General features: G+C 42.7%; 1 protein-coding gene across 1 annotated transcript; it reads right to left on the bottom strand.

Moving 5' to 3' along the window:
• Window positions 1–9,333: 9,333 nt before the first annotated feature.
• LOC130874644 (zinc finger protein 136-like) lies at window positions 9,334–18,950 on the bottom strand. Its single transcript, XM_057770054.1, has 4 exons — window positions 18,416–18,950; window positions 14,534–14,660; window positions 14,291–14,348; window positions 9,334–12,980 (listed from the first exon to the last, which is right to left on the bottom strand). The coding sequence occupies exons 1-4, from the start codon at window positions 18,416–18,418 to the stop codon at window positions 11,825–11,827; spliced, it is 1,344 nt and encodes a 447-aa protein (XP_057626037.1). The 5' UTR covers window positions 18,419–18,950; the 3' UTR covers window positions 9,334–11,824.
• Between the last annotated feature and the right edge of the window lie 2,242 nt (window positions 18,951–21,192).

Raw genomic sequence — 21,192 nt, 5'->3', positions numbered from 1 at the left:
AACAATGACCATCAATAGGTGAGCTCCCCCAGTTAATTCCTTAGGTTCTCCTGCCTCAGCATCAGAGATTGGCAATCTGTGAAGCTCCATTTCAGCTGTCAGTCTGCCTCCAGAGTTTGTGAGTCTATTTTATCTTCTCGTGTGTAGGGGGTCCCGTCTCACTCAAGTAGCCTAGGCTGGACTGCAAATTACTGTATCACTAAGGCTGGCCTTGAACTTCATTCTGATCCTCCTGCTTCCATCTCCTGAGAGCTAAGAATAAGTTAGCATGCTGCCAAATCTGGTAAGTTTGCCTTTCTGTGTGTGTATATCACGAGGGTATGTGTGGGGGTTTTGTTCTGATTGACAGGTTTGAGTTTGTAAATGACTAGTAAGCATGTCCTTTCCCATAAAGAATTAGGTTTTAATTATATGCATGCACAATCATAGGCAAATATGGTTATTATAGGATTTTTTTCTTTCTCCCCGTAATTGTTCATTCTGGAGACCTGGTTTACCTTACTGTATATGCACCTCAAAGCAGTTTAAGCTGAACTAGCACACCGCCTCTAATTCCAGAATGTATTTGATCATAAACCAAACTTCGAAGTCCTAATAAAAGGAAGCAGTAGGATGGGGTTAAATATTGCTTTGTTTGGTGAGGAATGTGTGTGACGACAGTCCCAGACTGCCTGCCTCAGGTTTTCCCTGTGACTTTTGTGTGACACAGGCTGCTTGGCAAAGCTGATTCAAAACTGCCCACCGCCCCCACCTCCGTTCTCTTTTCAATCATCTGTGGTCTTAAATCTCCAGTTTCTCTGGATATTTAATAATGTTAACGTCCTCCTGGCGGTATTTTTATTAACTGTGCTAATAATGCGAGACATGATGTGAGAGAGAAACCCTTGTCCATGAAGTCAAAGTTCTCGGCTTATGTCGGCTATTCCGGAAGGCCTCACCTGACCTGCCACACTCCTTTGAGAGCATGAGGTCGGCTCCCTGGGACACCAGATGTGAAGTTTTCTGGGTGAAGTTCGAGGGAAACAAGCAGAGGAAACTCTTGAAAAAACAGTATCAAGTTCTGTTTAAATCTTACTGAAATCCTTCCGTGGGCGGGATCTGCACCCAGGAGGAAGCCATGCCTTCTAAGAGGTTGTGTGGTTGACACCTGTTGATTTACTTTCGGCAGCCCGATCTCCCAGGACATTGAGGACTTGGATCACAGGTCAAACAGAATTGCCAAGGGGTGGAGGAGGAGGCTCCCGGCTTAATTTGCGGAGTGTTCTTTTCTGGTGTGGCCGTTAGGTGCTTAGCTAACAGAGGGGCGTTGACTTTGTGTATACTGCTATTGCGGCAGGAAAAAGACAAAGGACCTCACGGATACCAGAAAATGGTGAGTGTGGAGAAACTGTCCTGCCCACTTCATCCCCAAATCCTCAGGTCCCCAGACCCGGGGAGATGAAGTGGACAGGACTGCTGCTGACAGCTGTGGCTTCCCCTGCTTCTCACCTCAACTCTGCAGTCTGTGCGCCTTAGTTAGCTTCTCAGGCATTCTCTTGCCCGCTTGGTGCTGCTTGGCTAATCCGTGGAGCCCCTGTGTCCTACTAGGCCCCTGCGTGTGCGTGTGGAAGCAAGCCTAGCCTTTGCCAGGTAGTTTTGCTCCACCCAGAGATCTCCCTGGCTTTGGCCATGGCAACAAAGATTTGGGGAAGACTTCACAGTCTGGCATGTTGGTTTTGTGCTCCAGAGGTGGTGTGGGCTGAGGAGTGTTATCAGTTAAAGACGTGGGGGCCCGAGGCTGGTGCCGCAAGGGGCTGTGGTGGGTCCCCTTGGTGGGTGGGAGACAGACAGGCCATTAGAGAGAAAAAGTTGGGGTATAGAGTTTATTTGGTGGGTTATGGAGGGTGAAGGGAAGAAGGGGGAGAAGAGAGAGAGAAAGAGAGAGATGAGACACAGTATTTACCTCTTCAGAAGAGAGACTGAAAGAAAGAGAGGCTGGAGAGGAGACTTGGGGGGGGGGGTGGAGTGGGTGGAGCTTGTCTCTTAAAGGGACAGGATACCCAGATGACAGACCAGACCAGCAGATTATAACATTCCCATCTTTTTCTTATAATAAAAAGGCAGGAAGTTAGGCATAGCAGACTGAGGGAATTGGGATGGCAGATTCTCAAGACTGCTTCCTGCTTATCTGTGGGTGTAGTCTTGGGGATGCTGAGAAAGCTGGGTGCTGGTCACATCCTGGGGTAGCTGGTCACTTTACTCCTGTCCAGGGTTTGTGGTATGGAACTATCCGGTGTCTCTTAGACCTGGCATGGTGTTGGCAGAGCAGGGGACAAAACTAAGTTGAGGAAGAAAAAATTTTCAAGACCAGGGAATTGAGAGGGGTGTATCTGACCTGTTTAAGGTGAATCCTTCAATTCAGCTTGCTGGAACTCACAAGAATTTTTTGAGTTTGTGAAAACCTAAGTTTTAGATATATGAATTGTCTAAACAGCAAGCATATTTATGTCAGAATGACTGTGAAAGATGCTTTTGCACAATGAAAGACTATGAAAGGCAGCATGAGAGAAACAATTGATAACTTGCGTTTGTCCTCACACCTTTATAACTTGCAGGCACGTACCTTAATAACTTGCACTTGTATATCTTAAAACACTTTTTATTTAGAACATGTTAAGAAGTTATACTGAAATTTGTTTGGTGCATTTGTCCTTTTAAACTGGCAAAACCTCTTATAAAGAAAACATTTAATTGGGGTGGCTTGCTTACAGTTTTAGACATTATCATCATGATGAGGAGCTTTACAGCTTGCCAGCCTACATAGTACTGAACAGGTAGCTGATAATCCTACATCTTGCAAGTAATAGGAAGTTGACTGGCATACTCCACAGTATCCTGAGCATAGGAAACAAACCTCAAAGCCCACCCCCACAATGACACTCTTCCTCCAATAAGGCCATACTTACTCAAACAAAACCACACCTTCTAATAGTGCCAACCCCTATGAGATTATGGGGGCCAATTATATTCAAACTACCACAGCAGGCATTGTGGCCTGCTTATAATCTTATTGTTTTAGAGGTGGAGATGGGATACCCAGGGTAAGCCAGCTAACTAGACTGGCAGTGTTAGCTAACTCTGGATTTAGAGACAATATCTCATTAAATAAATAAAGAGTAAAAGACACCAGATAGTAACCTTTGGCCATACCATACATCCGCACATGCACACAAAATTACTTATAAGCAATCTTACTTGAAATTACTATTGCTGTAATGAAACATCATGACAAAAAGCAACTTGCAGGGAAAATGGTTTATTTTGTTTATGTTTCCACATCACTGTTCATAATTAAAGGTAATCTTGACAGTAGCTAAATAGGGTAGGAACCTAGAGGCAGAGACTTGTGGAGGGGTGCTACTTGCTGGGTTACTGACTATAGGCTGTTCAGCCTACTTTGGGAGGTCCTGCTAAACAGCACTTAAATGGGGTTTGTGAGCAGAATGCTACAACTTGCTTAATGGTGACATAGATTCATTGCATCCCTGGAGCTGGGGCAGTAAGGATGGCTCACAGAGGCAGTGAACACACCTCCTCCATGTTGAATGGGGCAGTGTCAATAGGCAAAGCTACAGTGTTAGTCCTAGCCATGCCTACTTATCATTTAAAAAAAAAATAAAAACCTATCCTTGTTAGAAAATGATTACAGATACACTATAAGACAGATTCAAATGAAAAAGACCTCTGAAAGGGTCATAGTGTGCCACATCCATGGCTGTCTCGCCTGTGTGACAAAATGCCTCTCAGGTGGTGGCCATCTCAAAATGAGGGGCTTGTGCTTCCTGGAGCTTGGCCCCTGGCGGTTCCCTGGCAGTCTGCTCGAGTTGAGCTACCTGATTAGCCTCAACGATCTCGTTCACTTTGTTCCTGGCGATGGTTTCTTGCATTGACTCTGCTTCTGTTCTATTTTTCTCTTGACAAAAACTTAATCTGTTCAAGGAACCAGGAAACATTTCCAACGGCTCCTTGAATACGGAGGAACTGATGCGTCAGCTCCCTCCCTTGATTCAGGCCATTAATGTTATGATTAAAACTCCAGCTCGCTCTCTGGGGGAATTTACAGATACCCTAGAACAGAAAGAGCCCATGATAGGAGATTTGGTAGAAGATGGGTAAATTATGAAGGAAAATCTATGGAATGGCATGAGTTACCATTTATGGAGAGGCTAGCCAGAATGAGAAACCCCTGGTGCATTTTAGATAGGAAAGAAAGGCAGGCTATTCTTGATAACATGAAGCCAGCCATTCAATATTGGAACAAACCCTGGGGGTGGAATCCTGAAGAATGGTGTTTGGGTTACCTTGGTTACCTTGAGGGCAGATATGATTTAGGGCCATGAGAAAGCACAGTTGGTTTGTGGTGTGAGACGAATTTCAAAGAAAAGCTCTGCCCACCTGGCCTTGACCACAAGACTTGCTGAGAATAATCATTGTCTGTAATCATTTTTCTACGGAAACTTTTATGTCTGCCAACTTCCTTCTGTAATCTCTTAAAAGTGATGCTTGAATTTTAGTAAAGTTGCAGCAGATTCAAATCTCATTAGATTTGTGTCTGTCTATCATTCGCCGAATCCTGGGTTCTCCTAAGCCTTCACCCTTGTTCTCCCTTGGTCTTCGATCTCCAAGAGAGTCAGTCCGTGGCAATAGTGTTGGGTAAATGTACATGGGCTTAGGAAAGAGAAGAAAGAGTATAGACAATCATAGATAAAAGAAGTAAAACAAATATTAAACTTTAATAGAGTAAAAAATAAGCCACATAAAGATGGAATATACATAGAGATTCTAAACTATGTGTAATATTGTGTTTTTTTTTGGATTTTTTGACTGTTAATGAGCTAACAGCTGAAAAACATTTGATTCTGGGGCCTGCCAAGCTAAACCAACATATATAACTTAAAGGTATCTTGACTTCAAAATTTGATTCTAAGGATATGTTACTTTGGGGAAAAGGTTCTTATTTGTTTCTACAGAAGGTGAGAACCTGTAGATTCCTTCCAAGCTAATGTGGTTTAATGGAACAAACCCCCCTAAAAGGTCTTCATGAACCCTAAAAATACTTCGCCCAACAATCAGCAAAAAGCAGTTTGGAGAAAATAATATCCAAATTCCCAAAATGATTGTTTATAAATGTTTGTTTTCATTTGAAGGGGTGGATTATAAATAGTTAATGGTTATATTTAAGGTCTTTCTAAAGAAAAAAAAGGGGTATGATGTAAAAATGAATATATTAGTAAGAGATTGGTTTATTGAAACAAGTTTAAGGTCAATTTTGTTATCTATTTCTACTCTTGTTTAAAGTATTATTTTATATAGCTCATTTAAAATATATAATTAAAAGCAACAGATTAATAGTCATTTATAATAGTCAAACTTGTATTCATGTTAGTTAGGGTTTCTAGATATACAGAGATATATTTTATTTAGATAGATAACCTTCAAAGACATAAAAGACTACAGAATATGGCATTTTAAATGTTTTGAGAACTTAGACTTTTCTCGATAGTGAGACATGTCTACTTCATGCAGCACCGACCTTCAAGAGGTTGATAGGCATTGAAGAAACTTGTTATGTAATTTGCTTTCAATGTCAACACTAGCCATTTGGGCAAGGAACTGCTCTTACCTAGATTGTTTGATGGTATACTGTATGACCTGGACATGCAGGACCCACCAAAAAAAAAAAAAAAAAAAAGGCAGCTGAACTTGCCAAAAGAAGGTGAGACAGTACTTCAGGGTTTCTGTTTCACCAAAGAAACCATCATTCTGAAGTATTCAGGAGAAAGGGACTGGAAAAACTGCCAATATAGGCAAAACAGTCTTTCAAATTCCTGTTTCACTGAAATGCCAGATATTATGGGACTATAGGATAATGATGGATGCCCCAATGTTACAGAAGAACTTTGGGTGACTGTCTAGGCAGCATGATGTCTCTGTTGATTCTAGTGTTTTGGAAGTTGCTTACAATGCACTTCCTATTTACTTAGGTAATATTATATTTTTCTTGGGTCTATGATGGAGTTGAAGACAGTTATAGTTTTCCTTAGTTATAATAAAATATAAATTATATATGAAACTTTAGACTCACAAATATAAAATAGATGATAGAATATTTTAATTTTGTCAGATACAAATATAGACTAAATATTGTAACTGTAATTCTTTTTTGATAACTGTTTATTCATATATAATTCTACTATGTTAAAGTTAAAACCTTCCTTTTTATTTACACAGGAAGGGGAAATAATGTGGGAGTTCCCTCTGTGTGCTATGAATATGTTTTATTACCATTGGTTAATAAAGAAGCTGTTTTGACCTATTGCAGGGTAGAATATAGCTATGCAGGAAAACTAAACTGAATGCAGGGAGAAAGAAAGTGAAGACAAGCGGACACCATGTAGCCACCCAAGAAGAGAAATGTAAAATAACAAACCATGAGACTCGTAGTAAAATATAAATTAATAGAAATAGGCTAATTTAAGATGTAAGAGCTAGCTAGGAATATGCCTGAGCTGTTGGCCAAACAGTGTTGTAATTAATATAGTTTTTGTATGAGTATTTGGGTCTGGGTGACTGGGAAACAAAAGCAGAGTCTCCTTTTACAGTCAGACTTCTGCTCTTCCTCTGTCAACTTCTGGGGTGAGTCACTATACTCTATGCAGTGCTGGGGATGAGCCCAGAACCTTCTGCGTGTTTGGTAAGTACTTTATCAACTAAACTACTTCCATTCATAGCCTGAGGAAATGTCTTTTTGAACAGAATTTTCTCTTTGCCTTCCTGGCATCCTTTTTTTCAAGAAGCCTTTCCTGTTACTGAAAGTGGGGATTGCACAGTGCTCAGTGTCTCAGGGAGGCAAACCATAATCCAAGAAGAGGGTTTCTGGAAAAGTCTGACTCCCTGAAACGGGATGGAGGACTTAACTTTTGTAATTGGTTTATAAAGACTATGCAGATTCTTTTCCCAAGTTTTATGTATAAAAGTTTTCTTGTAGTGAAATTTTTGAGAGGGGTTACATTAAGTAACTGATGGAAGCAGATGCAGAGATCCACAGTTAAGCACTGGGCCGAGCTCCTGGAATCCATTCAGAGAGGGAGAAGGGATTATATGAGCAAAGGGGCCAAAATCATGATGAGAAAACGCACAGAGACAGCTGCCCAGAGCTTATTGACTACGGACTAGAGAACCTGCATAGGACCAAACTAGGCCCTCTGAATGTGGGTGATGGTTCTGTGGCTTGTGCAGTCTGTGGGGCCACTGGCAGTGAGACCAGGGTTTATCCCTAGTGCTTAACTGGCTTTTTGGAGCTCATTCCCTATGGAGGGATACATTGCTCAGCCAAGATCCAGTGGGGAGGGGTTTGGTCCTGCCTCAACTTGATATGCTAGGCTTTGTTGACTCTCCATGGGAGGCCTTAACCATCCTGAGTAGAAAGGAGATTGGGTTGGAGAAAGTGCAGGAGTGGGAGGAGGGGCAGGAGAGAGAACTGTGGTTGGTATGTAAAATGAAAAAAGAAAAAACTTAAATAAAAAATTAAAAAAATAAATTTTGGTGGTTCTCAAATAATCTCTTTAAAGATTGCTGTGAACAATCCCCTTACCCTACCCAAACACACCTGTCAAAAAAAAAAAAAAAAAGCAAAAACCAAAAAAGAATGTTTTATAAACCAAGTTGTAAGGCAGTTTTATGTGGGTAATTTTCCAGATTTGGCACTGAGAGGCAAGTGCTTGAAACTCATTTTGGCCTTCACAGAAAAATTTGTCTTTGACAAGAATGCCATAGAATATATATTAGTTTCCTCGCGGGCTTTCTTCTTCTTTCTTCCTCCCCCCCTTTTTTTCTTCTTTTTTGACACAGGGTCTCACTGTGTAGATTTAGACTTACCCGGCCTGGAACTGGCTGCAGAGAACAGGCTGTGCTCAAACTCAGAGATACATCTGCCTCTGGCTCCCAAATGCTAGGGTTGAAGGTGTGCACTACCATGCTAGGCTTTTCAATTTGGGTTTTTAATCAGTGATATCTCAAGTTTCCTGTTTTTATTAGCAAAAAGGACCAATGAGACCATGGGGGGGGGGCTTGTTTTCCTTAATTCTCTCTTTCCAGTCTGCTTCAATTTGAACATATTCAATTTAGCCTCAACTCAGCTTTGAAGCTCGGTAACCCAGGTGTAGTACTCACTTTCAATTTATGAACTCATTTCAGCTTGAGTTTATGGAAGCAATATTACCACATGTGAAGCACATCTGTATTTACTGGAAGGCAGCATCCAGGGCATTGTTGGAAATACTTGAGGAAGTTATGAAAACTAAAATTCGTCCAGATGAGTGGAATTAAATTCACAGGGAAGTCCTGCTCTATGATGAGACACATGACACACCTGAAAAACAATTCCGGTCTAGCGACGTGGCTTTGGATAAAGCACTTACCACACAAGTGAGAGGACTTCTGTTAAAATCCCCTGAAGTTGAAGTAAACATGAGACGCAGCAATGCACAGCTGTAATCCCAGCATTCCTATGACCAGAGAGGAGAATCCCAGAAGTTCACGGAGTAGCTATCATATGCAGCAGATACGAGAGTTCTTGCCTCACTTAAGGTGGAAGGTAAAGACTGACACCCAGAGCTGACCCTGGACCTAGACACTGTTCTGTAGTCTATGCGCGTTCACACACGTAGGCCTTTAAAAAGTAGACAGTACTCAATTAATAGCAGGGACCAAGACCAAACAAACAAACAAAACCTGATTCTGCACATGTCTTTAACATTTTTTTTTAATTGAATACATTTTGCAAAGTGAAAAAGAGAAAAACCCATCTTTGAACTAATGAGCTCATGTTAGTCAGGGTTTTCCAAAGGAATGGAACAAAGGAAATTGTTACCGAAGGCATTACTAGATTGTTGTAAATGATAGAGGCTGGTGATCCAAAGGGCTGGCTGCACACCAGGGAAGAGGAAAACTTCGTAGATGCCCACTCCAAGAAGCCTAATGCCTCAGGAGCCCCAATCTGAGGCTAAAAGTTTGGAAACTCCTGGAGAGTCACTCAAATTGAGGCCATGTTGAGAGGAAGAAGAAAATGGAGTCGGGTATCAGCAGATGATCATAGCATTACTGACAGAAGAGCTCAGCCGGAAGGGAAGGCAGGTGTGTACCCGCTGCCTTTTCCTGAGATGCCTCTGAAACGCTGCTGGAAGTTGTTGCCCACATTAAGTGTGAGTTCTCCCCTTCAGTCACTGTCCCACATGTCACCCCTGTGGAAATTTCACCAGCCAAGTGAATAACAGAGACCACCCACTCCAAGTCCATCCTTCATTAATTTAATACCCAACAACATCCTACGTTATACACAATTTCTAAAGAAAGACAATAAGATATTTCACCTAACATAATTTTCATGTACAAATGAAAACATACTGTTTCCTTAGAATAGGTGTCAAAGTCCCCTGAAGAAACTTTATTCATCTATTATACCATAATTAAATATGACAATACATAGCAAAACCAATGCTGGCATTAACTCAATAAATATCATCCATGGTAAAGGAACATCCATGAAAGAAAACACATGTGTGCATATGTTTCAGCTTCATTTTCTGATGTAGTGACAAAATACGCAGGTAAAAGCAATGTAAAGGAAAGGGGGTTTCTTGGCTCATAATTCCATCACTGTGAGGAAGCCAACATGGCAGAAGCTTGGAGCAGCTAATCACATTACATCCACAGGGGGGAAAGGCTGAGAACAATGAATTAATGCACGTACGCTTGTGCTCACTTTCTCCGCATTTATTCACTCCTGGTCCCAGTCAGGGAATGGCATTTCCCAAAGTGGGTGAGTCCTTTCACCTCATTATTCAGTCAAAACAACTGCACACTGACGTGCTCAGGGGCCCATCTCACATGTGGTTCTAGATTTTTTTTTAAGCCGGCTATCGACAGTAACCATCACACTATAAAAATAAGCAGCACATATATTCTTTTTGTTTTTGAGTCAGGTCTCACTATGCATCCCTAGCTTTTCTGGAGCTAACTATGGAGACCAAATTGATCTTAAACTCATCAAAACTCATTTGCCTTTGCTTCCTGGTGCTGAGATTAAAGGCATGTGCCACCACACCTACCCCAGCATATATATTCTTAACAAAATAAGACAGAAAACAATTAGAATATTGTGAGGCCCCACAGATATACTATATTTGTAAGTATCTTTTTCTGGTGGCATTTTGTATATCTTCATCTTCAGAAAGCACTAAGAATCTTGGTTTTTAAAAATTTAAAATAAATTATAGCACAAAAAGTTTGTAAATAAATAAAAGCATCATGACCCCAAATTAGCTAGCTCTTTACCTTGAAAAGTGACCTGAAATTCTACTCTAGAAGTATCTGAACTATTTATTACCCTGTTTGGACTGAGTTGTAGTTTCCCACAGGTTTTGATCAGCAGACATGGTCACACAAGGGAGTCCAGGAATAGTCTCCTGCTCCCCTTGGCCTAGTGCAGTTTGTTGCTGCTGTTGCTAAAACACTGACCAAAGTCAACTTGAGGAGGAAAGGGTTTGTTTTGGATTACACTTTATACTTCAACACTAAGAAAGCCAGGGTAGAATCTCAAGATAAGAACTTGGAAGTAGGATCTAAGTAGAGACGATGAAGGAAAAGTGATTATTAGCTGGCTACTTCAGGCTTGTGCAGCCTGCTTTCTTAGACAACACAGGATCACTACCTAGCCACCCACAGTGGCCCTGTCATTTCATCCTTAGTCAAGAAAATCTCCATATATTTGCCTACAGGCCAATCTAATGCAGGCAATCTCTCAACTGATTCTCTTTCCAGATAACTCTAAAAGTGTCAAGTAGTCAAAAAATAACTGGCACATCTCCTTTGCTGCAATGTAGTTTCATTTCTCTCTGGTAGTGTTGAGCACCACTCCTGGTAACAGTAACTAATTTTAGTTAACTCAAGGGCACAAGGAACCTAGAGTAAATGGGGATGGGTCACGGTGGGTGTGCAAGGGTGCCTTTGCCTGCACTTCAAAGGAATGGCTGCTCCTCCTGGTAGTAGGACATCCCTGTGTTGAGCCATGAGATCAGTAGAACAGGAAGCAAAAGTTTGTGAGTTCCAGGGATGATTCCCCTGCCCTGACTCCTAGACCCACGAGAGAAATGGTACCATATTAGATGTCAAATTTAGAGCAAACCCATCCTTCTGGAGAATCCTGCATAAGGACTGTGAACTACCGCTATAACTACATTTCGGAAGGACATTCCACCATTCAATCAACCAAAATTCTTCACAATAGTAGGGAACATGGTTAAAAAAAAGATACTACCTATTAACCCTTGCCACACTGTTTAAGCAAACTTCAGAGAATTATGTCATGCCACCATTTACATACAAGAGTTAAACTTAGAAATAAATAGTTCATATATCTATTTCAAATAACAGTATAACATAATTTTTGGACATTTCCTCCAGGTTATGTAACTTTTGGAGCATTCTGCATAAATTACTTCGCGGTGGCCTTTCATAATGCACATTTGTAGTACTCCACTACCTGAAAAATTTCACAGAATTTGAAAACTATTTCTTACAATCTTTAACTTTCTGATGTTTCTGTACAAGTTTTGATATTGGGTGTATTCTATTCTTAGTTTGTTCCTTTACGTTTGTTAATTTAACAATATGATTAGTGGCAGTCCTCACAACTTCATATTGATACTTGTTTTCTTCCCTAAACATTGTCAAGTTCTATTTATAGAAGGGATATGCAATAAGAAGGCATTTCTACATTCTACACTTAAGAATTCTCTCTAGTATGGGTCTTTTCATGTATTCTAAGGGAACCACAACGAGTGAAGGCTTTCCCGCACTGCTTACATATGTAGGGTTTCTCACCCGTGTGAATTTGTTCATGTCTTTGACAATCACCCAAAGCAGGAAAGGCTTTCCCACACTGCTTGCATGCATAGGGTCTTTCTCCACTGTGAATCCGTTCATGGCGTCTAAGAGAACTGTAACCACTGAAGGCTTTCCCACATTCCTTACAGTCATAGGGCTTCTCCCTAGTGTGAATCCTTTCATGGCGCTGAAGAGAACTCTGTATAGTGAAGGCTTTTCCACATTCCTTACACTTATAGGGCTTCTCTCCAGTGTGAATTCGCTCATGTATTCTAAAGGTACCAGAAGAGATGAAACCTTTCCCACACTGTTCACAGACATAGGGCTTCTCACCGCTGTGAATTCTTTCATGATTTCGAAGGGAAGTGCGAGTGGTGACGGCTTTATTACACAAGTTACAGACATAGAGCTTCTCTCCCGTGTGAGTCCGCTCGTGTACTCGACAGGTACTTGAAGAAATGAAGCATTTCCCACAGTACTTGCATACATAGGGTTTTTCTCCACTGTGAATTCTTTCATGTCGAGGAAGCGAACTTTGACCAGTGAAAGCTTTCCCACAATACTTACAAATAAACGGTTTCTCTCCACTGTGAATCCTGTCATGGCGTCGAAGGGAACCACGACTAGGGAAGGCTTTCCCACAGTGGTTACATATGTAGGGTTTCTCACCAGTATGAGTTCTTTCATGTCTTCGAACCTTACTTGACGAAGAAAAGGCTTTTCCACATTGCTGACATTTATATGGTTTCTCTATGGTGTGATTATTGTCACGTTTCAGAAGGTATTCAGGATACATCAAGGCTTTCCTACATTCCCTAAATTTATAGAGACTGTCTTCGTACATCTCATATCCGTATGGTCTATGTCCTATTTGACCAGGGTTCTGCATACGTAGGGGTGGAAGACCATTAAGTACCTGTTCACTTATATTGCTTTCACACAGCTTTACTCCATGAGGGGTTTTCTTGTTCACAACAGTACCTGGAAACTGGCTGAAGATTTTCTCACATTGTCTACCTTCACTGGGTCCATACAGTAATTCCACCACTTCATTTCTGTGAAAAGTAGAAGGCACATTACTCAAATTTTGTTTACAAGTTACCTGTTAGGAGACTTGTTCATATTGCACCATTAGAATTCTTGAACATGGGCCGAGCGGTGGTGGCGCACACCTTTAATCACAGCACTCAGGATTTTAATTGTGTGTGTCTGTGTAGGTACATGCACATAAGTGAGGTATCTGTAGAGGCAAGAGCTCAGACCTCCTGGAATTGGATGGAGTGCAGGTGCTTGTGAGTTGCCCAACATGGATGCTGGAAACCAAATTCAGGCTCTAATCAAAAACAGCACTGGTATGTATGTATGTATGTATGTATGTATGTATGTATGTATGTAGTGTGTGTGTGTGTGTGTGTGTGTGTGTGTGTATGGTCATAGGTAAGTGAGTAAAAATGCATGCACCACTACCTCATTGGAGGAAAACCTGCAAGAGTTGGTTCTCTTGATTCACCACATGTGTCCGGTGATGGAACTCAGGTCATTAGGTTGGTGGCAAGCACTTTACCTACTGAGGCATCTCATTGGTCCCCACTGTGTATTGTGTGGTTAATGTTATGTACATGCAGTATGCCATTAGAAGGTCAGGCCCCTATCCTACCACTTTCAAGCTTACCCCTGAGATGGGGACCTCGTATTGACTATGGAACTTATGCCACCTGTCTCACTCCCACCCCCACCTCCACCCCAGCTAGGCTGGGAGTCAGCAAACCCTAAAGGCAGTCCAGGCTCCACTTTTATTTTTAAATGTGGGTGCTGGGAATCATTGAACTCAGGCACTAATGCTCATACAGCAAGTATTCTTACCACCTGACCCATCTTTCTGTCCAGACCACATCATTTTAAACTAATTTTGTCTATGAAACAAATGTTATGTATACTGGATTATCAGAAATCAACCATATCATGTTGTTGGTGTATCATGTCACCAATCCTCTATGAATTTTTATAAAATTATTTGAGATTTAGTTACTTTAAAGTTGGGCATATTTATTTGGTTGGCCTATTTTTAAAATTTCTAGTCATGGCTATATTCTCAAAAATATTTTCCCTTTACCTTGCTGTATGTGTACAGGTGTTTTACATGTATGTCTGTGTAACACCTACATGCAGTGCCTGAGGAGGCCAGAAGGGGGCATCCAATCTCCTGGAACTGTAGTTACAGCCGGTTAGGACCCATGTGGGCATGCTGCCAATGTAATCCTGGTCCTTTAAAAGAACAACCAGTGCTATTAACTACTGAACCATCTCTACCTTTGATTCCCACACTCTCAAACAGCATTCTTCTCATCTGGAGGGGGCAGATTACCTTAAGTTTCTCCTATAATGTTCATCATCTTCAATCCTCTGGCCTTCTTCAGTTTGTCCTAAAACACAGAGGAAGGAAAAGTCATTATGATGTCTCCTTATAATATTCTGTAAGTCATGATATGACATACTATGCCTGGCGTATTCACCACATTACCCTTCACATCCTAAAGCACTGAACGGCACTGGAGAGTGAGGCAGATTTGTTCTCTATCATTAACTGAGAAAACATCCTCATCCTTACCTACAGCAATGAGGTTTTTGAAGGTTTCCTGCATCACATCTGTGTAGAGTTGCTTCTGGGAGGGATCCAACAAATCCCACTCCTCCACGGTGAAGCTCACGGCCACATCCTCAAAAGTCAGACAGTCCTAAAACATCCCACATCAGGAGGAAGAGTAAGACTCACAGCACTGTAATGTAGATGTACTCTGTAGGAAGTCATCGGGTTCTGTGCCCTTCAAAGGTCATGGTACTCTATTCACCGTGCAGCCCTCCTCCTTTTACCCAGCATTTCTTGTATTGGACGGGAACTCTTCGTTAAAGAGACAACAGCACAGGAACAGGAACACCAATTATGCTGCTGGATCCGAACTCTTTTGGTACATAGACTCTCTCACAACAGTCCTGGCACTCAGTGCACACACAGCTAACACTAGCTATGAGTCCACATCTCTTCAGAAATGACTGAAACCCGAGTATTTTTGCTGGTGTCTAGATCTTGCCCGCTGGGCGGATCTCAGCAGGGGTCGGAGTTAAAATGTAACCATATAGTTTCTGTACACAACATATTATTTCCTTAAGTTCCCTCTAAATGTTTGAAAAATTCCAATATTAACACCAGAGGGAGACCACTTGATTTTCCTCCAAAGTGCCATCTGAAAGATGAATCTTTATTGAGTTGGTGTGATAATATTTATCACTTTTTTCATAACTTGTTATTTATGGAGTTTAATATATTTATTGTGCCTGCACTAATAGAAAACTCCAGGGAGGTTACACCTGGTTTCTTACAAAGTAACCATGGGAATTCTGGAGAGGAATTTACTAAGGTAATAACAAATATTACTTAAGAAAAATAGAAAATGCCAAAAAAATATGAAGTAATAGGAATCGTGCCACAAATTTTAAATGGAACTCAAATGAATTCAAGATGCCACCAGCCCCATTTGAAAAGGTTACTTTTGCCGGGCAGTGGTGGCGTATACTTTTAATCCCAGCATAGTTTCAGGACAGGCTCCAAAGATACAGAGAAACCCTGTCTTGAAGCCCCCTACTCCCCCAAAAAAGAAAAGGTCATTTTTTCTTCAAGTAACCGCAAACAGGAAACCGGAAGGAGAGCCCTAGGTGAGACAAATAGCAGCCACCCCTCCCCTGCAGAACAAGAGAAGGTGGTCCCCATACCCTTCCCCATCAACATGGCCCCTCTCATTACTCTGCAGCGGTATTCAAATGGCAGAGCCCCATCTTCTCTGGGCTGGGTTAATAAACAGCCTGCTGGCCCCATCCCCTCTTCCCTGAGTATCTTGGAGAGGAGAATACAGTCAGAACAAGAGGATGAAGGTTTGTTACTGGTAGCAGCAGCAATGGTGCGTGTCTAAGAATGAGCACAGAACAAAAACCAATACAGATGTCCAGAGGTAGCTTGTGAACAGAGGGAAAGATGGTACCAGGATGGGGGGCAGGGAGGAGCAAAAGAAGAGGACTAAGGTTAGTTCTTTGATGCCCCACTGGAGCAAGGGGAATAGCATAAAGTAGAAACAGAAGTGGTGAGTTAGTGCCCCATCTGCCACAGCTGGAAGCCAGAGACAGCTACCTTACCCTGGAGATAGGTGGTAACTCCCATCTGTCACTGTAGGTAGGTCCCAGGTGAGGACAAGGTGGGTGGCACCAATATCTGCCCTACTTACAGTAGTCTGAGGGACTTACCCAACCTAGTGAAGGATCCAGGTAAGGTGAGGCAAAAGTGACTGAGAATCCTGTCTGGTGACAGTCTGGTGTGGTGATGGGGGGGGCATGCTGGGATCTCAGAAATCCCTGCACTGTCAATCAATAGGGCTTGCCAGAATAAGATGGGGCTAAGGCCCCTTAAGTCCAGGGAATGTTCCCAGGACCCTCATTGCGGTGGCTCTCAACCCATGGGTCCCATATCAGATATCCTGCATATCACATTGGAATTATGAGTCACAACAGTAGCAAAGTAGCAACAAAATGATTTTATGGTTGGAGGTCACCACAACATGAGGCTGTATTAAAGAGCGGCAGCCTTAAGAAGGTTGAGACTCAAGCCACTGTATTAGGGGAACCTCCTCTCTGGATAGCAAGGTCATGCACAGACACAGAAAACAAAAGAAGGATGTATCCCTTGGATGAACAGTATTAATAAATCTGAAGCTTAGAATCAGCTAACAAGGTAGCTTCAGTCCAACAAAGCCCATTGAATCAATTGGTAAGCAAATCTTTGGTGCCACAGTCAGTATCCACCCTAAGAAGACAGCTATCATTAGTCTTTAAAGATCAGCCAATCCATCGCAATCACATCTCAAGAGTACTGGTGGACATCCCTCCATCCACATCGACTGGCTGGTGCCACATGGAACAGTTATGGATAGCATCTCTGACACAAATATCCTGATAGGGTAGTTCTGCATGGAGCATGGATTGTGGCAAGGGAGACTAAAGAATACAGTGATCTGTCCTTTGTCACATGAAGCAATACCAGATTACGCTGTTTTTCAAGAGATTGGGAGCAGACTTAGAGACTTGGCACAACTGGCATAAATAGAATACAGATAACCCAGGAGAGAATTAGGTGCTTCAGTTGCTCACTTTAGTGTTCTAGCAACTCAGTGAGGTTTGAATTTTTCCCATCATTTCTTGACAAGAATCAAAAGGAAAAAAAAAACTCCAGAGCAAACACACATGTATCCAATCCAGTCTACATTTTGCCAAGATTTGGTCAGTAGAAAAGCTCTGATATTCTACAAACTTAGTATGCAATCAAATACCCAGATAGAAAATATACAACACTCCCAAGGCTGGAGGATTCTAATTTTTGAAAATCTAGAGACAAGTATTTCCTATTTCCATGAACTTCAGCTTAAGGTCATTAAAAACAAAAACAAAACAAAACAACAACAACAACAAAAATAAAAACAAAAAAAACCCAAACTGTTCTTTCCTCTGTCCTTTCTACTTCAAAAAAAAAAAAAACAAAACAAAACAACAACAAAAAAAACCCACTTTATTTCAAATTTTGCGTGTGTCTGCGTGTGTGCATGTGGTACATGCATCTGAGTGCAGGTGCCTAAGGAGGCCAGAGAGCTAGGACCCTGCTGGAACTGAGGTTTCAGGCTGATTTGTGCTATCTAGCATGGATATGGGAATCAAATAGGTCTTCTGCAAGAGCAGTGTTGTTGTGAAATATTCCTTATAATGCACACAACCTTTCCATGATGCTCACCCAAAGAACAGGATGACCCGAGGGGAAACCCCTCACCCCTTCCTTTACACCTCCTTTCTACCCCAGTGTACTTGGAAACATAAACATTACGCCCATTTCTGCCTATTTACTGGCTTGTCGCTGTTGCGATACTTTTCACAGCCAAGTCTTCCAATTAGCGTGCAAACTTAAAACCACTGTCACGAACTAACGGTCAAAGGACAATAACAATGACGTCAGAGAGGAGCGCAAGTCCCTTCCTCCAACAGCGCAGTTACTTAGGATTCTTTCTACTGAGCTGGGCAATGTGAGGGGATGCCTGGATACGGAGAGACTTGAAGGTCATGGAGTTCAGATTTGTGCTTTCTCGGGAGGGAACTGGAAAGTCTTCCCGGAAAACTACCGCTGCAGCACAGAACCAGGCACCCAGCCCCGCAGCAGCTCCCGCTCACGGCCCCACGTAGAGGCGAAAGCTCTCCCCAGGACCCTCTGGCTGTCACCACACGGGAGGGGGTCTGGTCTAGCGTGGGCAGAGCTGCAGACAAGAAGCCAGGTTTTGGAAAAACGACGGATTCCCGCCGCCATGGAGCAGAGGGGCTGAGCGCTCCCGCGAGCCCCAAGGTGCACCCCCGTGGACCGTAGACTTAACCCGGGGAGAACCGCACACCCCAGCCCCGCGCTCACCATGTCTCCGCCTGCGGCTGCCTGCGGCCTCACCTCCGCTCCTGGAGCCGGAGCTCTCCTGGCTACCGAGGCTGAGCCCCCCAAGACTTCCTCCGCTGACACTAGGATGGCCGTGCCAGGAAGAAAGATGGCGGGTAAAGAACTTCCGCCTCTGAACTGACAGCTCCCCCAACCTTGGGCACATCTTACATCTGCTTCCTAGGTTTCTAGCTGGCTCGAGGCCTGCTTCTGGTTGACCATTAGAACTAAACGGGAGGACTCTAATGCTGACAACACACCACCGTTTGCAAAACACCAGGAAAATCAAGCTAGCACCTTGCAGCTGAAAGAGTTCTCAAGCCTCCTAGCCAGTTATGAACCCTGTAACATCAGTATCGACCTGCGAGTCATGACATACCCATTGGTATGATAGTGGAATGGGAGCTATGGTTGCAACAAACTTCTGATTGCATTTAAGCTCTCTTTCCAGGAAGGGACTCAATGGGTGATGGTGTAAACTTGCTCAAAAGCCCATCACTGGGGAGGGCATAGGCCCCGGGCGAGAACTGTTCTGTTGTTTTGCTACATGGACATAATGTCAGGCTGTCTTACAAATATCTGTGTTTGTGCTCATAAACGAGTGTTGCTCTCAGACGATCAATGCTGGTCAGGGCAGCGTCTGTTTGCAGGGGGTGATACTTAATACAGACTCTGGTAAGTGGTCCAAGTGCTGAGAGTAAGTGATGTCTGTTACCCATCCAAGGCGTGGGGAATATCACAAAGGACAGGAAGAATACATGCATTGGAGGGTGGGAAGGAATGCTGTGAATGCTGTCCTCTGCACACAATAAAGCTGTTGAGCTCACGAACTCACAGACCTGCAGACAATGAGGCCTCTGGACATTCGACAATGAGGCCCCACCCTTCCAGAGGAGCTATTAAGAACTGGTGACTTGCTGGGGCGGAGTCCCTGTCTTCAGAGATATAGCCACGGATAAACTGGCCATGGTACAGAAAATTATAACTCTCACCTATGTCAAGTCAACAGTAATTAGGGTCACAAGATGGCAAACCAACACAGACAAAAGGGAAAGTCAGAGGGACGTGCTGAGACCCGGGTTCAGCAGAAGTGGGATGGGGATGACTGAATGTAAGGGTGGGTGAAAAAGATCAAAATATACGTACATGAAATTGTGAAAAGTACAAATACGAAAAAAATAAATAGCAATGACTAGTATCTGAAGGAGGTGTGTCCTAAGACCTGCAGTGGAGAACAACAGTGGCTAGTAGTTAGCCTAATATATACTATTGCTTCCCTACTCACACATACGAGAAACTCTAATTAGCTAAGTAGACCCAAGAAGAGGTTTACAACAGTATATAACAGTGAAACAGAACTATAGCAGTGATATACAATGAGTCAGTTTCTGTCTCAATGTCCCAGTATGCCACACTCATCTTTCTTCTTCGGCTGAGGTGACGTCACATAGCTGTTATACAAAGAGATTATAAGAAGTGAATTATGGACTGGCATGTACTTCATGATATTACTCAGAACTACCCACAATTTAAAGGTTATGAATATTTACCTCTAGAAATTTTCATTAAATGTTTTCAGACACCAGTTGTGATGGAGGAAGGTCATTGGCTAATAAAGAAACTGCCTTGGCCCATCTAATAGGGCAGAATTTAGATAGGTGGAGTAAACAGAATAGAATGCTGGGAGGAAGAGGAAGTGAGCTCAGACTCGACAGCTCTGCTCTCTGGAGCATACGCCATGCTCCCCTCTCCCCGGCAGACGCGATGCAGCCAGCCGCCAGGTCAGACATGCTGAATCTTTCCCGGTAAGACTGGTGCTACACAGATTATTCGAGATGGGTTGATTGAGATATAAGAATTAGCCAGTAAGGGCTAGAGCTAAAGGGCCAAGCAGTGTTTAAAAGAATACAGTTTCCGCGTAATTATTTCGGGTTTATAAAGCTAGCCGTGCAGGAGCCGGGCAGGACGAAAAGCAGGCCCGCAGCTCCCTACTACACCAGTTGGACTGAAACTGCAGAATCCATACTACAAGCAAGGATACAGCATAAGTCAGCTGAACTTGCTGGACATATTGGGACAGCTCGACGGGAATATATTGGCCATGCTCAAAGCCCACAAAACTTGGATAGATTTGTCGGAACCCCTTTGGGAGGTGAAGCAAATGCTTTTGTTGTCACGCATTGAGCAAATATCCTTACGACTGCCACATAACTGTGCTACATGCTGGTGGAGCTGCATCTCTGCTGTCTCACGGATGACCATTCTTCCATGGACCCACACGCGCTGTATTGCTGAAGACTGCGACAGCCACAATTTGCTGGGAGTCTCTGTGATAGCTCTCCTCCCACCAGACAATTTTGCCTTGGCCTTAGGAATGTTGGAAAGATTTCTTGGAATATACATGGAGAAGTCTACTCTTCTTTCCAGCTTTTATACTCTGTAGACCTGGAGTATTAGAAACACATAGTATGAGATTTGTTTGTGGCTTCTCCTCAGTAGAAAGAGGGTAAGTCCTAGCTCACTCAAGTACAGCAAGGAAGAACCAGATTTATTGTGGCCTTAGCCTCAAGGTTAGTTGGTATCCCTAGCTCACCTCCCTCGAAGTTAAACTCTTCTGAGCCAAGGGCATGACATAGTGATACATCTCTATAATTTCAACACTCAGAAGGCTGAGGCAGGACTGTTATTTTGTGGCCAGCCTGGGCTACATAAGGAGATACTGTCTTAAAATAAAACAAACAAACAAACAAAAAACCAAC

Source organism: Chionomys nivalis, chromosome 1 (assembly GCF_950005125.1).
Source record: "Chionomys nivalis chromosome 1, mChiNiv1.1, whole genome shotgun sequence".
NCBI lineage: Eukaryota > Metazoa > Chordata > Mammalia > Rodentia > Cricetidae > Chionomys > Chionomys nivalis.
The sequence above is the reverse complement of the archived record's forward strand: the minus strand, read 5'-3'. Positions and strand labels throughout refer to the sequence as shown.

What these genes read in the sequence shown, in the direction of transcription:
- LOC130874644 (XM_057770054.1), bottom strand. An exon ending in CAAAAACCTCATTGCTGTAG is followed by an intron (nt 14,349 to 14,533) that starts GTAAGGATGAGG and finishes TCTGTGTTTTAG; the next exon opens with GACAAACTGAAGAAGGCCAG. An exon ending in CATTATAGGAGAAACTTAAG is followed by an intron (nt 12,981 to 14,290) that starts GTAATCTGCCCC and finishes TACTTTTCACAG; the next exon opens with AAATGAAGTGGTGGAATTAC.